At 41.4% G+C, this 20,921-nt stretch overlaps 1 protein-coding gene across 2 annotated transcripts in view; it reads right to left on the reverse strand.

Annotated features, from left to right (window-relative positions):
- Positions 1-20,921, reverse strand: part of LARP4B (La ribonucleoprotein 4B) — a 57,826-nt gene that overhangs the window by 23,502 nt on the left and 13,403 nt on the right. The window contains exons 1-3 of one of the 2 annotated variants that reach the window (XM_077936763.1): positions 4,017-7,106; positions 975-1,122; positions 711-872 (exon numbers count right to left, since the gene is read on the reverse strand). In XM_077936763.1, coding sequence (XP_077792889.1) covers positions 711-872; positions 975-1,122; positions 4,017-7,091 — 3,385 coding nt within the window. In that variant the 5' untranslated portion in view covers positions 7,092-7,106. Of the gene's footprint in view, positions 1-710; positions 873-974; positions 1,123-4,016; positions 7,107-9,699; positions 9,834-20,921 lie in introns of those variants that run through there. The other variant, XM_028750138.2, reaches the window with a different exon arrangement.

The following is a 20,921-nucleotide window of genomic DNA, read 5'->3' on the forward strand; positions in this document are numbered from 1 at the left end:
TGTGCATAATGTGAATCATTCAGCTTTTCTTGCCTTTGCCAAAGAATACAATCTTCATTTAAAAAAAAATTAAAATAAACATGGCCGATGGTCAGGGATGGTGGGAACTAGAGAGCAATACTCCTGAATTATGCACTGTAGGCACTTTTCATTATACAACTTAGACTTCCAAGATAACATGTCAACACTACAACCTGTGATCCTATAAAATACTCAGTTCATCTAGTAAATATATTCACTACCCAAGACATTGAAGGTTCAAAGTTCCTAGCATTGTCTGGGTTGTTGAGACTTCAAAGTTTAGATTGCTTTTTAATGACGGAGGCGAGTTTGAACATTTGAAATATTGTACATATGATCAATCTGGTATTTCTTTAAATGTACTGTAGTCACAAGCCCGGGGGCAAACAGTGGTTTGTCCTAAATGAAGCAGACTGAGCCCCACATATAAATACATGCAAATGTGCTAGTAAAATTGTTACATTAATAGGCACTACTTATTTCAGACTATGCAACAAGGATTCCTACAAGCAACTATTGTTACTGTTTAATCATTTCTGCCTATAATTCAGTGTTGCCCAGGTAAATTTCTTCAGTAGCTTGTAATTTATAAGTTCCCGTCAAAGACATATTTAGGATAAACACTGGGGGTCATTTTGTAAGTTGGAAAACCATTTTGAAAACATACAAGGAAGCCTCCTCTTTCTTACCTGTCTGAGTGTTTTCGTGTATAGATTCATACTCTGAATGATCTAGAGCCAAAGGGTTCATATCTGTCTGGTCTGACAGTGGAGCTGACAGTGATGGTTCTTGCAGTTCTGTTAACGATTCATTCTGGTGCTTTTTGTCACCATCACCGTTGGCCTCCAACCCTGCAGGAAAAGTGGCAGGAGTCACAAACCAAGACATTCTTTATCTGCTTTAAATTAGAAAGAAAAGGCTCAGAGGACCAGCACACTCAGCTAGAATCGTACCTTCTTTGCAGGAATCCGGTGGATGATCTGCTATTTCTTCCCAGGTTTTGCTCACGCCGCCATCATTAGCCCCGCTTGCTTCCACATGTAACATATGATTCCCCCATACTTTTGCATTAGGATTTAGTTCAGAAACCTTGGCCGACTCCTAGGAAATAACAATTGGGTTACGCTCTGTTAACTAAATGCCTGTAATTTTACGTGGTTCCTTATTATAAATGCAACCCACAAATGGTTAAAAGATATACAGCAGTGGAATAAGAGTTCTTGTGGCTAGAGGCCATTCGGTGCTGATGTAAACTCAACCTACATTACTTGTCAAGGCAAATTCATCCACATTTATCATTTGTATAGCTCTTTGGAATATTCAAAGAAGCAACATCAATTGCCTTAGATTCCAAGTTGTTCTCCTTCTCTTGTAAGGAGGTATTTCCGACAAGTCTCTCCTCCATCGGCAGTCCCCCCCCCACCCAAAAAATAATCTTACACCTTTCCCAAAGGACCCAACTCAATTGGGATGAGACCACAGGAAGCTGCAGGAGGTAGGAGTCAGGAAAGCTCTGCTCCATTTATGAAAGTTACCACCCAGGCTTCATTTATATTTATGATCAGATTTATACTCCACTTTTCCCACCAAATGGAGACATCCAACTGGTTTTCAACAGTGGCTACATTCACATGGTTACACTAAATCACATTTTAGTGCTACCAATATGAGCCTGTGCAAGTATGACATTCATGCGCTACCTCCCTCCATGATTTAGCATTAGGAGGAGCTGCCTGTGTGAGCCTTGGATCTGCACACTCTCCCATGCCTGGGTGTAGCTATGAGGAAACTCGCAGCTTCTATCTGGTTTTTTTTATTAATAAATAATAACAATAACAACAACAACCCCAGTTTAGTGTTATATCTGAGCCCTAAACTGTGGTTAATTTTAACTGTAGTTTACTAAAAAAAAATGCAGGCTTCGTAGTTAAGATTAACTGCAGGTTGTCCAGATTCAGACTTAAGGCTAAGCTGTGGTTAGTCAAAAATAGAAGGCAACGTTCGTTGTGCCGTGCTAGAGCAGTGTGCAAGAATGAGGCTTACAAAAGCAGTAAACAAACATTATCAAAAAAAGGAGCCATAATAAAGGTAAAAGTAAATCTAAGCATTGGCAAGATCAAAAGCGGATGTTAACTCCATAATCTTTGAACCAGTTCTGTAAGGGAATGTCCAAACATATTCTTACTACAGAGGAAGGGGGAAAGTGATTGATGCGAGTTTTCTTAAGGCCCCCTTAGCAAGCCCATGGGCTGAGGCAAGGTATGAAGGAGGATTCATAGCTTATATTGTACAACTATGAAAATGTCCTCAAAGATGATGGCACTATAAGATTAGATTTCCATCATGTCATAAATGGTTGAACTAGCTACTTATTGCAATGCATGCTTTACAATCTTCTAATCATGTGGTTATGATAAGATGGGTGTATTTGTGCAACAATTCCCCTTACACAATAATTCCCTTGAAGAATTAAGGCTTGCACGATTGGTATCGTTATGAGCAATTTATGTCTAGGATAATTTCCACAATAAATTGTGACCACTTTGGCTCTTGCCTGCCTTTCAAAATAAAGACAAAACCACAAACATAACAAGACAAGTGTTATCTCTCTTAATAACAACCCTAGCGGCAATAACTGCTACAAAACTCCAAACATCATTGCTCTATAGTTTTTAAGCAACAAACCTAGAAACAAATCTAAGCTCAGTAGGTATGGTGCTGACAATGCCAAGGTTGCAGGTTCGATCCCTGTAAGAGACAGCTGCATATTCCTGCATTGCAGGGCATTGGACCAGATTGGACTCAGGGTCCCTTCCAACTCTATGATTCTATGAGAAATGTCTTCCTTTACATTAGGAAAGTGCAGGGGCCATCAGAGTTTTGGCTGGCCTTGATAGCCAGCTCAAGTTTGTGATGATGAAGACTCCCCTCCTCAGTTTCAATGCAATCTTGCACACGTCTACTCAGAAGCACATCCCACTGTGTTTGATGGAGCTTAATCCTAGCAGGGCATAGGACTTGAGCCTTGGGAGTATTCCCCCCATAGCCCTCCCAGCCTCAATCAAACAATGCTACCTCTTGCTTAGCAATGTTCCAGGGACATAATATTGCTGGCTGGCTGCCACTGAGGAGCTCTGCTGCCACTGCCAGTAACGAAAAGTAAAACACAAATCCAAAAAAGGATTAAGAGAAAGAGCGCTGGTGCTGTCCAGCTTCCAACAGTTAGGTGTGCCCCAAGAAACTCTGGGAAAAACGAATGAAATGCACCCCTCTATTCAACATGGAAACATGGCAGCAAATCCTGCAACAGCCCAAGTTCAAAGCAGTTACAGCAACCAAGTTAGCATTACAGTAATTCTCTACACACAGTGCTAGGGGAGGAGGAAATGCCCAGACTAGACATGTGCACTGCAATCCCATATATAGCCTACTCAGAAGTAAGTCCTCCTGCGTTCGAGTGAGGCTCACTTACGTGCCCTCAATTAGACCCCGACCACCGTTACAAAGCTACCGCTCACAAATGGCTAAAAGCAATTTTACAACGTAATGGTAGCAAGATGCTTTTTCAAATCCTCGTCCTTCAGCTCTCAGATAGGAGTGCAGGTATAGGGACACAATTATTTACTTCCCAGTTCAAACTTGGGAAAATTGGCTCATCAATAATGTATTAAAATTTAACCCAAGCATTTTTCCAATCTGTTTTAGGGAGAACGTTACAGTAAGTTGCAAAATATCAACTTTGTGGCAACCTTCAGAGGCTATGGATGGGTGAGAGGCAACAAAAGAGATGTGTATGCCTGCCACAACACAGGTACCAAGATGTGCTGTTATGTATGCCTCCATTTTAGCAATTGATAGTGGCTTAACTCAAACAAATGGAAACACTGCTGGAGTTTTAGAATACCATACATCAAATCAAAATCTTCACCTTGGATTACAGCAACTTTCTTTTTAAAAGTGCCTGATGAATCAAATTATGATGGTGAAATACTTACATATCCTTCATCTCTATCTTGCCATCCCCAGATATCACTGTTTTGTTGTACTAGCAACTGGTAAGGGTATCCTCCCATTTCAAAAGAAGGAACAGTCACATCGCCAGTTTCATTTTGGAGCACCTCACTAGCACTGCATGAGCTATCCGTTTTGTTAAAAGATGAATTAATCCACAAATATCCCATCAGATATTCCTGATCATCTGTAAACTTGGCAGATGAAAACAAACTACTTAGTGGAACAGATGGACAAAGCGGATCACCTTGGGAATCGCCCATATCCATTTTGTGTGTGTTATCAGATTCCTTTAATATATCTTCCATCAGATCCAATACATGCTTTGCATTGCCTTGGTCACATTCTTGATCGTTAACAGAGGCCAGAGGTATTTCGTACGAAGGAGTAGCAGCATATTTGTCTACCTGCTTGGGGTCAATACAAATCCCACCTGCATCGGTACAAGTCAGAGAGTCTTTGGCATCTGATCTGGAAGCACATTCCACCTCAACGTTCAGTTTCTGCTGGCCGTTTTGGGGAGCAGAGTCCTTTGCATTTTCTGCTAATATATCTGCACAGGGAATTGAAACTTCAGAATTTAAAGGCCTAAGAGGGCACATGGTTTCCATTATACTCTGTTTGGGTAAAGAGCTGTTTCCGTAGAATCCTGATTTCCCTCCCCTTGATCTGGTCGATGTCTCAGTGTGACTAGTTTCTATTTTTACATTTCTAGCATCACTTTCATCAACTGATGCAGGAAGTCTCTCTGTTTCAAGCTGACTATTAGCTTTATCAATCTGCAGGACACTTAAAGACTCCTCCAGACCTAAAGGCCTCTCTTGCATATTTGAAGATACTCGAAGTTTTTGCATTAGATCATTATTGCCATTTAACATACAGTCATCTTGAACAGTGAAATTTTCAGAATCTGCCTTGGTTTCTATTTCACTATGTGTTTTCCTTTCATGGTGTGTTTCCCATTTCAACCCATTGACAGGCTCTTCTGCAGTTGCTATTAATTTGTGAGGGTCAGTCCCTGCACTCAGCTGATCTTCCAGTCTATGGAATGTACATTTGTTCCATAGCTTGCATTGTTCATCATTCAAATCCATCTCACTCGCTTCAGAATGCGCTAAAGAGACACAGCAGCTGTTATCTTCGTTAAGTGAACTGGAATAGTCATTTGTTTTGCCATCTTTTTTAGAGAGGTTGTGTGGAACTTGAACTTCCAAGCAATTTTCATTTTGGATTCTTTCATATTCATTTACATTTACATTAAGAGGCTTAGAAAAAGTTAATGTCTCTTCGCTTCCCCATGATCCTTCTGTCAAATCACTCATCTCTGAAGGTATGTTATCTATTTGAGACAGGTTTTGCTGAGCAGCCCTTATAAAGTTGCCATCTTCATAACTGGTAAACTCTGAAACATGGGGTATTTCCGCTTCAAAGGCCACACTCTCTGATGTTGGAAGTGTTTTAATGGTGCTTTCTTTCAGATCCCCTTGGGAGCAGAATGTTCCAAGATCAGAAACATCTTCATATTTCAGGAGTAGCTCTGGATTAAACTGTTCAGAAAAGTTAGGGGTTTTCTTATCACTGCAGGCAGATACTCTGCAAAATTCATTTGTGCTTCCTGTAAAGTTTTGCCTATTCACTTGACTTTGGTTTTTTGTGTTATTTTGACCTACAGAGAGGAAATCACCAGTTGTGTCCTCAAACTCTGATGAAAACTTCAGGCTTCCCAACAACTGTTTAGAGTTTTCACCTTCGGTATTTTGATTTTCATTAGATTCAGACTTTACATCTTCAGTGAGACATTTGTGCTCACTATTGAAAAGGGAAGTCCATGCATGAGTCCTGCTTTTTAATTGCAGAGAATATTTCATGCCTTTCTCCAAATGCACAAGTGTTGGAGAATTATTGTTTTCACCAAGTGATTCATTCACAAAGCTTCTACTACTATCTACCATATTCATTTCCTGGGTTCTATTTTTAGTAAGATCTTCCCCATGTGCTTGTGCCCTTAACACTTCTGCTGCTATTCTGTCAGTATTTAACCTGTGATCCCCATTCACTAAGCCAACTGGAGCTTTTACCCCCATTTCACTTTTTGGCATCAGTAAACTATCCTTTATTATATTGGGAGATTCATCTTTCAGAGCACTGAAGTCAACAGGCACCTGAACCGGCTTCTTCGGGACTAACAATTCCTTCCCACTTTCCCCAGGCCATGTCATACTGTACATCTCCTGAACAGCTGAACTTTCTACCTCTAAAGCAGTCTCTCCATGCACAATAGCTTGCCCTTCTTCTAGATCCATTCTCAGATCATCGTCAACTATACAAATACTGTAGAATTCATCTCTGTTACTTATATGGGGCCTGTCGATATCAAGATATGCAAAGCTTGAAGCTGCTGTCTCTCTGTCTGCTCTACCTGAACCTACTGCACTACAATTACTTTTAACAGAATCTACTTCGTCCTGCACTAATAAGCACTCACCCATAACTTGCTTGCCTTTTATTCCACATGTACTTAAGGCTTTCGGGAAGATGCTTCCTTGGCTTACAGCCACCGGCACACATGAAGAAGTACTTTCAAGTGAACGGCATGGCTTTCCAGCTACAGTAGATCCAGTTTCATTATTGCTATTAATATGGTTGCTGCCTGCATTATTCACACATTGAACATTGCTACTGCTACTTTCTGGAAGATTTTCAGCACCATCCGTATCTTCCATTCGTTTGCACTCTTGTAAACTGCCATACCCATTCAAGACCTTTCTTGCATTATGTGGATAAAGATTAAAAGATCTACTGGGGTTGTGGCCACCTTCAGCGATCCCCGCACAATGGCCTGAAGGATATTTAACTGACTCTACGCAATTATTATGAGTAGCAGGTGTTCCAGAAACTGCCTCTTGGATTACATGCAGCTCCTTTCTTTCCATGGTCTCCAAAATGGAAGTTAAAGTTTTACTTATCCCGCTTTCTGACGTCTCCTCTTCAGTTGATTTTTGCAAAAGACTCATCTTCTCATTCTTGCTGTTGAGTTCTTTACTGAAACAGCAACCCATTTTTATGTTGCCTTTTACAAGTCCCGGAACTGTGAGCTCTTTACTGCATATACCCACTTCACTTCAAGGCTGCTGGGCAGACAAGCCAACACCCAGATGCCAAAAATAGCACTGTTTAAACAGTGCAGGGGGTTCATATGCTATTGCCACTCAAAATCCAAAGCCCAGTTCCTAAAATGCCTCTATGTAAAGCCAGCATTATGCTAAACAATGTGACTTTCAGCTATCTATTTTTCTGGCTTGTACTAGGTATTTGGAGGATTTTCTTCATTTTTTCATCTCCCAAACAATGAAAGTGTTCAGAACTTTAGCTGTCTGTCTCTCCTTCTAAATGTAAGAATGCCTTGTCAGAGCAGCCACTTCCATATTGAACTGAATAACAAAAAAGGGTGCATATGCATCCTAACCTACTGCAATATTGCATGTTAATTTGCTGTAATTAGGAATTGATAGAACAAGGAAACTCTGTTAGGGGCTCAACAGGATTTTTCTATCCAAAGTACAGTTCAAAGCCTCAGAGTTCATTCTTAAGGTACTGCAAATTAAAACCGCTCCAGTAATTCCTTGCTTTTTAAATTTTTTGCGGGGCAGGAGAGAGAAGACAACAATGAAGACCATCCTGCTTGCCCACTTCCAACATGTAATTTACATACTATTCTCACATGACCATTTGCACTAACACGATTCACCTCAATTTCTCGATGTGATGCCCAAAACTGAGGCGGGGGGGGGGGGGAATGTGTCCGAAACAATTCAGTTCTGCCCACAAAACATGGGCGTGAGAAGGAGAAAGTCCACAAAAGAAAAACCATTCCATGTGGCATACCCTGACTAGGAAAACCAACAGGTTTTGCCTCAGTCTGGCTAAAGAGAGAACGTCCACAAGTTACAGAAGGGATGGGGAACATTTTTGGCTCTGGGGATCAGATCTTTATCTGGCCCTGCCCAATGGGGCAAATTTGACAGATGGGTGGGAGTGTGAATCCTTATTTCCTGATGTGCAGGTTCAGATCTCTAAAGCTTTTTTGGCCAGCCTATGTTTTCCTAAACCAAGAGAACTGTGATGTTTGTTCTGAGAAAGATAATCAGGCTACATTAATTCCCTTGGCTGAGCCAATATCTGCCATTACCACAAGATATTCTTCACCACGCTTTTGGTGGGATATTGTTAATAAAGAATCCCACTGCTGTCCAAGCCATTTGCAAAGGTCCTCAACAAGGCTTGTGCAACAATAAAATATCATCCAGCACCTCTCTGCACCAGTAGCTGCCCTTGCTGAATTAATTCAGTCTACTACTACTACTACTACTACTACTACGCACATAGGAAAGAAAAGGCTGCTTGCCCAAAGGCTGACTCCATGATTGATTGTGCTGCAATTCAGATATATAGTACAAGAATATTGTAGGATGCCAATTTTCACAGGTTCGCAAACTTGGGGGATGCTCCTGGATTCATCATTGTCACTGGAGGCTCAGGTGGCCTCAGTGGATAGGATTGCCTTTTTCCAGGTCTGAATGCTTCCCCTTCCACAGCCCCTTTTGGACAGAGATGACGTGGGCCGGTGTACCCCATGCTCTGGTAACTCCCAGTTTGGATTATTGCAACAGGCTTAGTGGAGGGCTGCCCTTGAAGGAGACTCAGAAACTTCAATTGGTCCAAATGCAGCAACCAGACCTTATATAGAAATTTAATAAATATAATGATGACGATGATGATGATGATGATATACCTCTGTTTTAAAACAGCTGCATTGGTTGCTAGTTCATTTCCAAGCCTAATTCAAGATGCTTTGGTTGCTAGTTCATTTCCAAGCCTAATTCAAGATGCTTATGTTTAAAGCCCTAAACAACTCAGGCCCCCAACACTCGAAAAGTCATCTCCTTCCCTTCTGCTAAGATTGGCAGACAGAGCCCAGGAGAGGCTAACTCTGTGGCAGCCACTAAGTTGTGGAACTCCCTCCTAACAGCGCTGCATCTGGTACCTTCATTATACAGCTTCCCATATACAGCTTTTGACAGTTGAGATTATATGTTTAGGGCCCACCTTGTTTCTGTGACTGTGCTCTGAACTGTTTTTAATATTGTGTTTTAATGTTGTGACTCGCCCTGGAACCTTAGAGCGAAGGGCGGGTAATCAATCAATCAATAGTAATAATAGTAGTAGTAATAATTTCAATTTATTCAAGTTTCATTTTGCGGACTCTACTATTCCAGAAGACCTCTCTTAACGCTGTTTGCTATTGAAATGAAAGCCCTGTGTGTGGCAGCAGAAAGTCAAAAAAGCAAGCATATAAAAAAACAATTGTTACACAAAGTAGCTTATTCCTGCTTTAGACTAAGGGGACCTGTGACAAAACTTCTCCTTTGAATGAATATAACTAGCAGAACCAGAAAGCTGAAAGGTTGCTTTCTGTTTCATATGCTTAGCACAACTAAATGAAATGAGCGAAGAAAAGAGTTCTATTTGCTGCAGAATCAATACAGAAAATAACTTGTATCACAAGGTTACCCAAAGCAGGCATAAGATTCAGGGGGATAGAACAGTGGCTAAAATAACCACACTTTCATGCATTCATATTTATCAAGTCTTCACCATGATACTTACTAGATGAGAACTATCTTTAACTTCTTGTACTTGCTGCACCTGCGGTTCAGCCACAACTTTAGGGTCCTGATCAGAAGTCATGAGCTGCCTGCTTTCTGGCTCCTCAGAGAGAACTGTATTGATCACCACCTAAGCTGCAGGATAGAAGAAGAAAAAAGGCATTAAGAATGCATAGCTCATTTTGTATATTGCTACTTGTGGTAAACAGAGGGCAATGCCACTCAACAACAGTTTACAGACTGCACTGAAAAGTCCAGGGTTCATACTGGATCTTCAATTTTAAAAAAACACGATTGGGTTCTTCTCAGGCTATTCATAGCCTCACTGGCAAAGACAAACTTTCTCTATAAATACGTGACGAGCTGGAAACTCATTGCTACCACAATGATTCTAAAAAGTATGCCCACACTGCTCCATTGTGGTTTGTGTGTTTAGTTTGGCTTATTACCACATCAAGTTACTCTCTGAAGAACAAGGGGCCACAAAATTTAAGGCTGTAAAGTTGATTGTAACTGTGAGTGATGTTGCAAAGGAAGGAAGGAAGAAATAGAACCGTGCCCACCAAGCTGATAGACTGGCCAGTTGACTCCATGGAAACAATTGGCATTTGCAATAAAGACTGGACAGATGACTAAACATGTTTGATTAGTAAGCAATGTTTATACATGGGTGTCTCCATATTTGAAAACAAATACAGCCCCGGTTAGGTGTGTGAAGTATCGCCAAAACAGACTGGTCATATTGCTAAAGGATTGAGAAACTGCAATTCGCAAAAGTGTTTTATATAGAGCAGGTGTGGGCAGACTTCAGACTTGTAGGATTTACTTTTTGCTTTTTACTAGAACTCTAGGGTTCTGGTTCAAAATAGTGGCGGGTCAGAGCCAGTTGTCTGCTGAACCTCACTGTGCCACAGACTGGGATAATTTGCATATAAAGGCAAAGGTAAAGGTACCCCTGCCCGTACGGGCCAGTCGTGTCCGACTCTAGGGTTGTGCGCCAATCTCACTTAAGAGGCCGGGGGCCAGCGCTGTCCGGAGACACTTCCGGGTCACGTGGCCAGCGTGACGAAGCTGCTCTAGCGAGCCAGCACCAGCGCAGCACACGGAAACGCCGTTTACCTTCCCGCTATAAAGCGGTACCTATTTATCTACTTGCCCTTAAGGGTGCTTTCGAACTGCTAGGTGGGCAGGAGCTGGGACCGAAAGACGGGAGCTCACCCCGCCGCGGGGATTCGAACCGCCGACCATGCGATCGGCAAGTCCTAGGCACTGAGGTTTTACCCACAGCGCCACCCGCGTCCCTTAATTTGCATATACATAGTGCAAAACTGCATTTAAGTAGAAGAGCCTCTAGTCTTGCTAGGTACCCCTGCCTGTTCGGGCCAGTCTTGCCAGACTCTAGGGTTGTGCGCTCATCTCACTCTATAGGCCGGGAGCCAGCGCTGTCCGCAGACACTTCCGGGTCACGTGGCTAGCGTGACAAGCTGCATCTGGCGAGCCAGCGCAGCACACGGAACGCCGTTTACCTTCCCGCTGGTAAGCGGTCCCTATTTATCTACTTGCACCCGGAGGTGCTTTCAAACTGCTAGGTTGGCAGGCACTGGGACCGAAAGACGGGAGCGCACCCCGCCGCGGGGATTCGAACCGCCGACCATGCGATCGGCAAGTCCTAGGCGCTGAGGTTTTACCCACAGCGCCACCCGCGTCCCTTCTAGTCTTGCTATTAGTAGTCAAATCCTTGCTGGCCAACTGGTGTGTCTACTGCAAAATCACCCCGTGATCAAACTTCTGCCTACGCAGACATAAAGACTTTCAAAATGTAATTTGACAATGCTAAGCATATCTTGAGTTTTATTTTTCATGTAGCCATTCAGGTTAGACAATTTTAGCTGCATCGTTGCAATTTATACAATTTACCCTACGACAAAGAAGATGGGTGGCACAAATGCCAAGTATCTTTCCCACACAGGGATTTTGAATGAAGCACTAGGATAACAGTGTGGTGTGGTGGATAGATGTTTGGACTACAACTCTCATCAGCCACAAATGGCATAGCTAATGGTAAGAGGTTTAGGCAGCTTTAAGTCTAAAATGTCTGGCATCAAGTGGAGGAAGGCTGGGTTACAATGATGGACGTAGAGGAGGGAGGTCAAATTGCTGCTCAGCCGTAAGATCGCTACTTGGCTGGAGAGAGGTGTCATAAGAAATTATTCGTAATTCAAATTTAATAAATGAAGTACCTATCATGACTTTGCCGCCTGTAAAATCGGATTAACACAATATTAAACCTTCTGAGGCAGCTGCTGCAACAAGTATTTAGCATGACTGAAAGTGCTATAGAAAAAAACGTTGGAACACACAAGCCTTTCACCAATGCTCCTGGTTCGGTACCCTGAAACCCACTTTAGCAGGAAACATCAGCTCTTTGAAATTTACAAAGAAAGCACTGTTGGCTAATATGAACAGCTGCACTGCAACATACAACATATGCTGGTTTCACTGATCTTCCTCAGCCTTTCCAATGAAGCTGTGTTTAGCTCTATGCATAGGGGAATAACTGTATCACATTTCTCTATCACAGCTCCCAGGCTGCTGCTTCTTATTCTTCTTATTTGTATTGCATTTTCCAGCTATAACAAACCATATCTTAAATATTAAATCACGAAAAGCAATAACTGAAGCCAATATAAATAATCAAGAACAATCCCCAAGAAAAAAATAAAATCAATTGCAAAGAAACTGTTGTGTATGGTGAATACTATATTTCTGCTTCACAGATGTTTGTGCTAAGACGACTTATCTCATTTCATCTTGTGAAAAAACCAGCACACCAATTCTTTTAAATGAAATTTGTCATTTTTGCATTTGAACTTGACAATTTTTACTTGCAATGATGGAGAATCCATTCTCCTTTCTTGGTCAAATCTACTATAGCAGAAGACAACATGGAGTTCCTTTCTTCCTGATCAAGACCATTCCATAAATAATTTGCCAGTTTAAAAAAAAGAGAGAAAGATAATTCAGAATCATAGATTTCAGTTCTGTACTGAAAACACATTACTTTTGAATTTTCAGCAAGGAACTTCTTGGCTCTAAAGACTCTGCTGCATAAGCTGAAAGCATTCAATGGAGCAAGGCCCATCTTATCAGGATTCAAGTTCAGCTTCTTGTCTCTCATTCATGCCACTGCCAAAGGGATGAAAAACACTCTCCCAACACTACCTTCTGCATTCTGTACCCTGCGCAGACCAGAACCACTGTAGCACAATGCCCCCAATACCCATTCCAGATAGCCGCACTATTGTGATTTGGCACTGAAAGCTGCAGAAAAATCAAGAAGGAAGAGCAAGTCACACTCCCCTTGTCCCACTATCTGTAAAGGTCATCCATCATGCAGAGCGAGACGTGATTCTGTACCATGGCCAGATTGGAACCCAGACTAGAACGGATCCAAGAATGCTTGTGTTATCCAAGAATGCTTGCAGATGTCCCACCACCTTCCTCAAGAAGGGGGTATTTGTGAATGCTTGATAGTTACTCCAGTCCAAAGGGTTCAGGGATCATTTCTTTAGAAGTGGGCATACCACCCCTATCTGAAGGCAACAGGGACAACTCCCTGAGAGAAGGGCATCCAAATGGGTCCATCACCCATACAGGGGAAACTGCCACTACCAGTCCAAACTTCACCAGGTAACGTTCCAACCATGACAAGGGACTGCATTGCACACCCACACCCCACCCGGTTACATCTGGACCTTCCCTCATATCACTTGGGTCAAAGACTACATAAAGGGCATGCCCTGCCTCATGTGTTGGTTCTATGACCATTAGCTGTATGGTTGTCATGGAGACCATGAAGCTACATGGCGGTCCAAGAGCAATCTCCGCATGCATGCAGAAAGTGCCAAAAACAATGCCAAAGACTGTCTTGGGCACCTCATCAGGGATGTTGGTGGACAACAGGATTTTTGATAGACTAGCATCCTAAATCATCCTAAGATCAAGAGGTTTTCTGGTAAAGGAGATGGTGCTTCTTTGGACCATAACAACACACATATCCTCCATCTAGCCTGGTGTTGTACTGAGGACCCAAAAGGGTACAGTTTAATTAGATGAAGCTCACCCAGCTCATCCATCCAAGCATTGGTAACACATGCCAAGTCAGCCCCCTTCATCCACAATCAAGTTGTGAATAAGCAGTGTCTTATTCTGGACTGACCAGCACTACCAAATCAGACGGCTCAATGTTTTCCCATAGTAGAGGTTTTCAATTTACTATTTTTAGCAAGGTGTAATGATTAGGTGAAGGGGAACGTGTGATCACTTAATTTTCACCCAAAGGATCTATGAAAGGATGAAGCACTTTTAGAACAAAACAAGAACTTGCTTACATTTAAAGAGGTTAAAGCTTAATTGTTACTTTTGAAAGGCACAACACTTTGTTTCAAATGAACACCCTTTACAGAGATATTTAAGATCTTTCTTAAGTAACTTCATGCTTTTAACCTGTCACTGCTAAAATTCTTTCTAGGATAGCTATTGTCTAACACTCCCAGTCCCTTTCTGAATCTTTCCCTTCTCCTCATGTAGATAGAACCTTGCCTGCTCACAGACAATCCCGTCTTACCTTCTGCCAGTTCACTATCTGACCCCACTCAGGTAGTCAGGGACTTTCTGTTTGGGTGGGCAGAAGGGGTCTCTATCCCTAATTCCAGGCCCCCATCTAACCCACAGACAATCTCCAGCGTGCACTCTCTCAGATAGTCCCTATCGCTATCTGACTGTGAACTGCCAGCATCTAATTCAAATTCCTCTCTCTCCTGATCAGCTGATCACTGGGTCACCAGGAAGCAAATCCAGGGCCTGTCAGTCTTCGAAACATTTCCTTTGGTGTTGACCCTATCATCTGTGGACGAGCCTATCCTTATATCAAGTTCTGGACCATACCCACACCTCAGCTGTATCCACTCTGCCAGCAAACAACACTCCACACTGTAGCCAGTCCTAAAATTCCTATCTGCAGGCAGGTATCTCACCAGACAGACAAACTGATGCAGGCAAAACACCACACTCTTGCCACTTAAGATGTTCCCTTTCACTATCATAATTGCTATACAGAGGTAAACATCCTGCCAGCAAAGCCTTTTTTTTTGGTTAATAAGCTACTGAAAAGATGCCAGCAACTCTTTCATTCTCACCACCCTCTGCCTAGGGAGAAAGCGCATCTCTGAATAGGAAGCGGCACTAGAGTACTGTTTATTCTCCCTTTTGATGTTAGCAGTTTGTATATCATTAACAGACCACATTACACCTTGCACAGCTAGCAGGCATCTGTTTTCCGCTGCTACACAGCAGCCAAGAAATGTTTAGATTCAGGAGGTGGAGATTTTCTCAGCTCTCTCTCATATTCCATGACAGTGTTGTAAACAAACCATTATTGTCCATTTTAAGGCCAAAATGGAAAGACTTTTCACTCTGCCCTTACTAACAACTACTAAAACATTAAATGTACAAGAGGCCTGCAGTCAAAGATCTACCTAGGTATTTCAGATATGTGATTCCTCACTTTTTTCAGATCCTGATTCTCTCTCCCACCTCTACCCTTATCATCTTTCCTCTGGACAATTGCCTCTTCTGAATCCAATCGCTTGTTTTGCTGTGCTTTCTTTCATGTCCACAGTCCCTTCTTTCCTAGGTCACTACTACTTAACCCCACTTTGCTAGGCCTTTCAGCTTGCTTGTTCTAAGCTCCAGGATCAGATGTCAGCTAATGGTACTTAATAATGAAAACTTCAAAATGGCAGCTTTCAGAAATGGCCACAAAAAAACTGTAGCTGGCAAATTGTATTAAACAGGATAAAAGTTCAGAGTTACAGACATCTTAGTGTGGTTCCTTCCTCATATTCACGGAAGCATCCTGTAAGAGCAGATATTTTGGAAGGGCTTCTATAGGTTGTGACCCAGTTTTCCATCTTCAAAGCTGAAAAAACTGTACAGACATGTACAGGACATGACAAACTGCTGGCAGCAATCAAGTACTGCCTATGATGAAATCTGAAATCCACCTGCAACTTTTACATGGCGCAGATATGTAATATATAATTTTGATTGTATCTAGAACAGTTTTACTAAAGACTCCAGGGGGTGGGCACGACCCACCTGCATTGTTGTTGCAATTGGGAGTAGGCTTCACTTCTTTCTCTAAAAAAAAAATCTAAGTTGCTCCTTAGTTACTGGATAAGACTTCCTAATTTGTCAGAGACTCGTGCAAAGTTCAGTTAGTTACATGGAGGAAATCTGTGTTCCATTATAGTTTACTGATATACTGCTTTGGGTGCCAAAGGCACTCAAAGTACCAAATAAAGGTACAATAAACCAAAAGTACAATAAACCAAAACCATATAAAATAGTAAAATCACAAAATATACTCCATTCATTAGTAGCACAACATGAACTGCCTATTGCAGAAATTAATATTCTGAGTTATTTTTTCCAGTGTAATAAAAAAAGATGAAGGTTGCCTTTAAAATCAGTGATAGGCAACTATCCCTTAAACATGTTAAGACTATTCCTTTCTAAAAATTTACTTGTTCTGGGCCCTTCCTCTGGAGGCATGCACATAAAAAAATGCCATTTTATGCAAAGGAATGACACAAATACCCACCTTGATGGCAGCTTCTCAGAAAAAGCCATAACCAACTCAGAAAGTACAGTGACTGAAGACAGTTGCCTCTCAGGGTCAGTGGGTGGAAACCTTATGCTACATGATACCAACAAACAAACTTGTCATGGCACACTAGTGCACTCTACCACTTAGTACTGGAATTACTGGTTTAAGTTTTTTCCCCCATCTCTACGTCTAGCAACCTGGCACTGCAGTTGTCCTCCCTGCCTCAAGTAAGGATCAGACAGATGCTAAGCTACCAGCACTCAGCTTTTGAGAGCTGAGTGCCACGCAATAGATGGAGGTCTCTATTTTTTACACCAGCCATTGCCACTCTATTCCATGCTCAGTCTTGGCAGGAACATTAGCTTCTTCTGGTGATCTGGCTGGGCCCCCAGTTCTAGTTTATCCTTGGCCTCAAGCTGAGAGAGAAGGTAGGGAAACAGACTCATTTAACTGTTAAAACCAGGGGTAGTCAACCTTTTGATACCTACCGCCCACTAATGCATCTTTCTTGATGGTAAAATTTCCTTACCACCCACCAGCACTCTTTAGAAGGAGGATTCAGCTTGTGCCGTAGAACCTCCTACCGCTCACCTAGTATCCTGAAATGCCCACTGGTGAGCGGTGGGGACCAGGTTGACAACCCCTGGTTTAAACTATCTTTTAGGAAAGACAGCTTACTGAAGATGTCGTCAGTACTGTGACAATAAGAACTGTGCTTCAGAAGCTAAGCCTCTGTAGATGACAGTCTAACTCTAGTGATAACATAATCATTGGACGCCTAATGGATGTCTCCACAGTTTACATTTTTCACTGCTGAGGCTTGCAGTAGCTTCCAAAGCAAAGCTCCTATCATCACATTACTGGTTGTATTTAATTAAAATATTCTCATATTATAGTAAATCATCTGAAGGGATGAGGCCTTCCAAGCTACTCCAGATAATACATTTAGCAGCCTTCAACAACAAACAACAACAACAAGAAGAAGAACAACAACAAAGAATCCATTTTGGATCACATTTGTACAGGACTTGCATTTAATTGAACACGGTCAGAGTGCTCCGGACAATACAAATAGCTGTGACAGAGCTGAACAATCCAACAGCTTTGTGGTTTTGCCAAAGACAACTCAGCATTCTAGGTGCATAGCAACAGACAAAGTCTAATGGCTGTTGCCCTGGTTCAAAGTTCAAGAAGCAGCCCCAGAGGATTTTTCTTTTAAACACAAAAACAAAGCACATACTGATGTTCGTAAGCTCTTCACTCATTGACTGTACCACAGAGTAGTGGCTAGGAGACCACCAAAGTTAAGGAAAAGACTAAAATCTTTCAGATAGCTTTTAAAATAAAGACAGTGGCAGTAACAAAAATTATCCCATAGTGATCAATGAAAGTTTAGAAATTAAAGAATTTTGAGCTTCCATTCAACCATTTCGGACATGCACCCAGGTGCAAAAGTAAGACCTTCATTCAAGAGTCATGTTCCCAGGGGAATTCAGCTTACTAGTGTGTCTATCACTTTTGATGCATGGCAATGAGACCCAGTTTTTTGTTTTACAAGTGATGGCAATTTATGTGCATCTGCTGCTGCTTGTCTGGGGGATGATGTAGTATTTCTTTACTTGTAAGTAGTAAAGATATGGTCTCATAGTTCACTTTTAATGATCAACTTATGTTGAACCCCCCCGCTGCCCCTTTCCTGGGGGGACTGTCAATGATAGAAAAGTTGGGGGAAGCCCAAACACAGTAAGGTAAAATGGTATGAATTGAGAAGTCTGTGTAGTGGCTGCTGGCACAGTACCCTTCCTCCACTGTCCATGCTTCACTGTTAGGGCAAACACTACCCCTCATTTCCAATGGAAAGTCACAAAAGTCCAGGAAGATCCTGAACGGCTGTGTCCTCACACCCTTCATGATGCAGCCTGGCTTTTATCTCCCATCACACGATGCTGAAATCTGGTGAGAAGGGAAGCTGCAGTGATAACCCACCACAGTCCTTTCTAAGAAACCATTACCAGTCCAGTTTGCTATCAATAATGCATTAGGATGCCAGTACTAAAAATCAGCAATTAGGAATGATAGGCAATTGTTATTTTTATATTCTTAACTGCATTGTGTTTTATGATTAAGCACATTGATTGCTATTTAGGGCCTGAAACTATGCTAACACCACCTGCCAACTTAAGAATCATAAGCTTCTGGCTCAGAGTGACTGCAGAAGAGGACCATTTATAGACACCCCAATGACAAAACTGGACTACATACTTGCTTCTTAAGTCATTATTACGCAACTTTAGTAAAATCCACGATGCAGGAACCAACTGCGTGTTGTGACACTTTGGCTTGTACAGTTGAATTACTGAAAACGATTTCATCACAACACAGGGACAAACCCTTACTAACAAGGATCTCTGGAAAACAAGAACTGAACGAGCTTTAATTAAATAAAGTTTTCAAAAAAGATTTCCCTTGCAATCAGCTCCAAGGTAAGAAGAGGGAAGTTTAATCCAAGAAACTTGCTATAACCAGCTATCTCCCCCCATACACTAGCCAAAGGCCGGAGTGAAGCAAGAATGCCAAATCGATTCTTATGTTTGCTTAAACCAAATCCAATTTGATTGCGGTCCCTTATGAAAAAGGCCTTCTTAATGTCTTCCTCCTCTAATAAAATAGTATTTATTTCAGGAAGACAAGCTGCAGATTCAACAACAAGCATTACTGCCCAATGTAAAGCCATTTCCTAGGGGCTTCATCGTTGCTCAACACTTCTAAGGCAGCAAATAACAGAACTAGCATTCTGGCACCGATTCAAAGGTTCAGGTCAACCATTGTTTAGTTTTGCTCTATTCTGCTTCCTCAATAAGGGATAAATTGAAATATCCAACCAAGAACGGCTGGCTGCCCATTTAAGCATAAAATCTCAATGCCTCAACACTAATAATCAAGCTGTTTTGGAAAGCATTAGCTTGGTGACTCATCAGTTTTGCTGAACTGTCATTAGCAGCAAGTTTCTGTTGAGGAACTACATGGGAAGGTGGTATAACCTGAAATGAGGTATTAACGAAGGATTTAAAAATGCAGCTTTGATCAAGCGAAAGGATTCCAACATGTTGAAAACTCTAAAGCCCGCTCTTGGAAAAGTTTTCATTCATACTTTCTCTTGCAGGATTCCTGCACCACTATGTGAAACTGCTTACCTTAATAAAGAGTACAGAGAACACTGCTTAATCACACCCAATATTTAAACCACATTTTCAATTTTGACACAAGATGAAACATTCATACTAAGTTTGCTCTAAAAATAGACCCATTTGGAGAAGTGCATCACTTTTCAGCTGAAAAGGTTTGATTAACATACGGGAAAGAAACATGACAAAACTCCAGGTGTCAAGCTGAATAGGTTTACGGGCAGAATGCAACCTTATTTATCTTATGAATTATATAAATTTATAAATAATGTTCAACTTTATTAGACTAAGGCGTCAAGTTTTAAATTTATGATTTTATAATTGAAAAACTTTATTGTGAAATAAAGTTTTTCAATTATAAAATCATAAATTTAAAACTTGACGTCTTAGTTGCAAAATGACTGAGCTGCAGAAGCAGAGGGTGCTTGCCCTTGTGCTAGGGTTATAATTAATTTCTCTTCTTCTAATCCCTCATTCAAAACTGATTCCAGAGGATCAGGAGATCCTTCAGAGTGCTTTTAGCTGCACAGGAGGCTGAAACCAAAAGGGAAATGGAAAGACCTCTGCACACAAGTAAATGTGCAACAGAAACGTCTCCCCAGCAGTTCTTTTGCCCAAGTGACTTGAGTTCACCACTAGTGTAGGGACTACAAAGTTTAATTTCTATATTGAAATATATACCAAAAGCAAACTTTCATTTTCCAAACAGATAGGCGCACGTGCGCACACACTCTTCCTGGCCTACAACAATTAATCTGAGAGGTACCTCTTCAAGTCATCTTTCAGGAATAATCTTACTGATTTTATTATAAGACACCTGAAATTATTAGGGCTGCACTGTGTCATAACCAAACATTTTCAAGACTAATTGCACATTAGCCCAATTGTCTATCACACTAACCATTAACTTTTTTTTATTATTACTTCTTCAGGTGATGTCATCTAAAGTAAAAGCTGGTCTCATTTTACTCCATTTATTCAAGGTAGTGTTTCTTTCGGTTTGGATACAGCGGTTAAGGAAACTAAGGTTTTAAGCTGTAATCCTGAGCGCATTAATGAAACACGCATCAAATGAGACCAAGAAGAAAGGAATGCAACTGAACTACAGAGCTTGACTAGCTGTATGTTAAGGGTTTGATATGTTTGTTACAAGAAGTATCCTGTCCTAGTTTCTATAACACAAAGAATCAATTTCTCTATCTTCAGACTGAGCTTTACCAGACTCCACACATAACGTGTTAATTTTGTAACGGTTTCCAACTCATTTACCCTACTTATGGTTACAAAGTTCAGTAATTTGATGCTGTATGGATAGCTTTGATTTTAAAACAAAGAAACAAAGCCACTTAATTTCCCCCCAAAACACAT

This window comes from Podarcis muralis, chromosome 12 (assembly GCF_964188315.1).
Source record: "Podarcis muralis chromosome 12, rPodMur119.hap1.1, whole genome shotgun sequence".
Lineage (NCBI taxonomy): Eukaryota > Metazoa > Chordata > Lepidosauria > Squamata > Lacertidae > Podarcis > Podarcis muralis.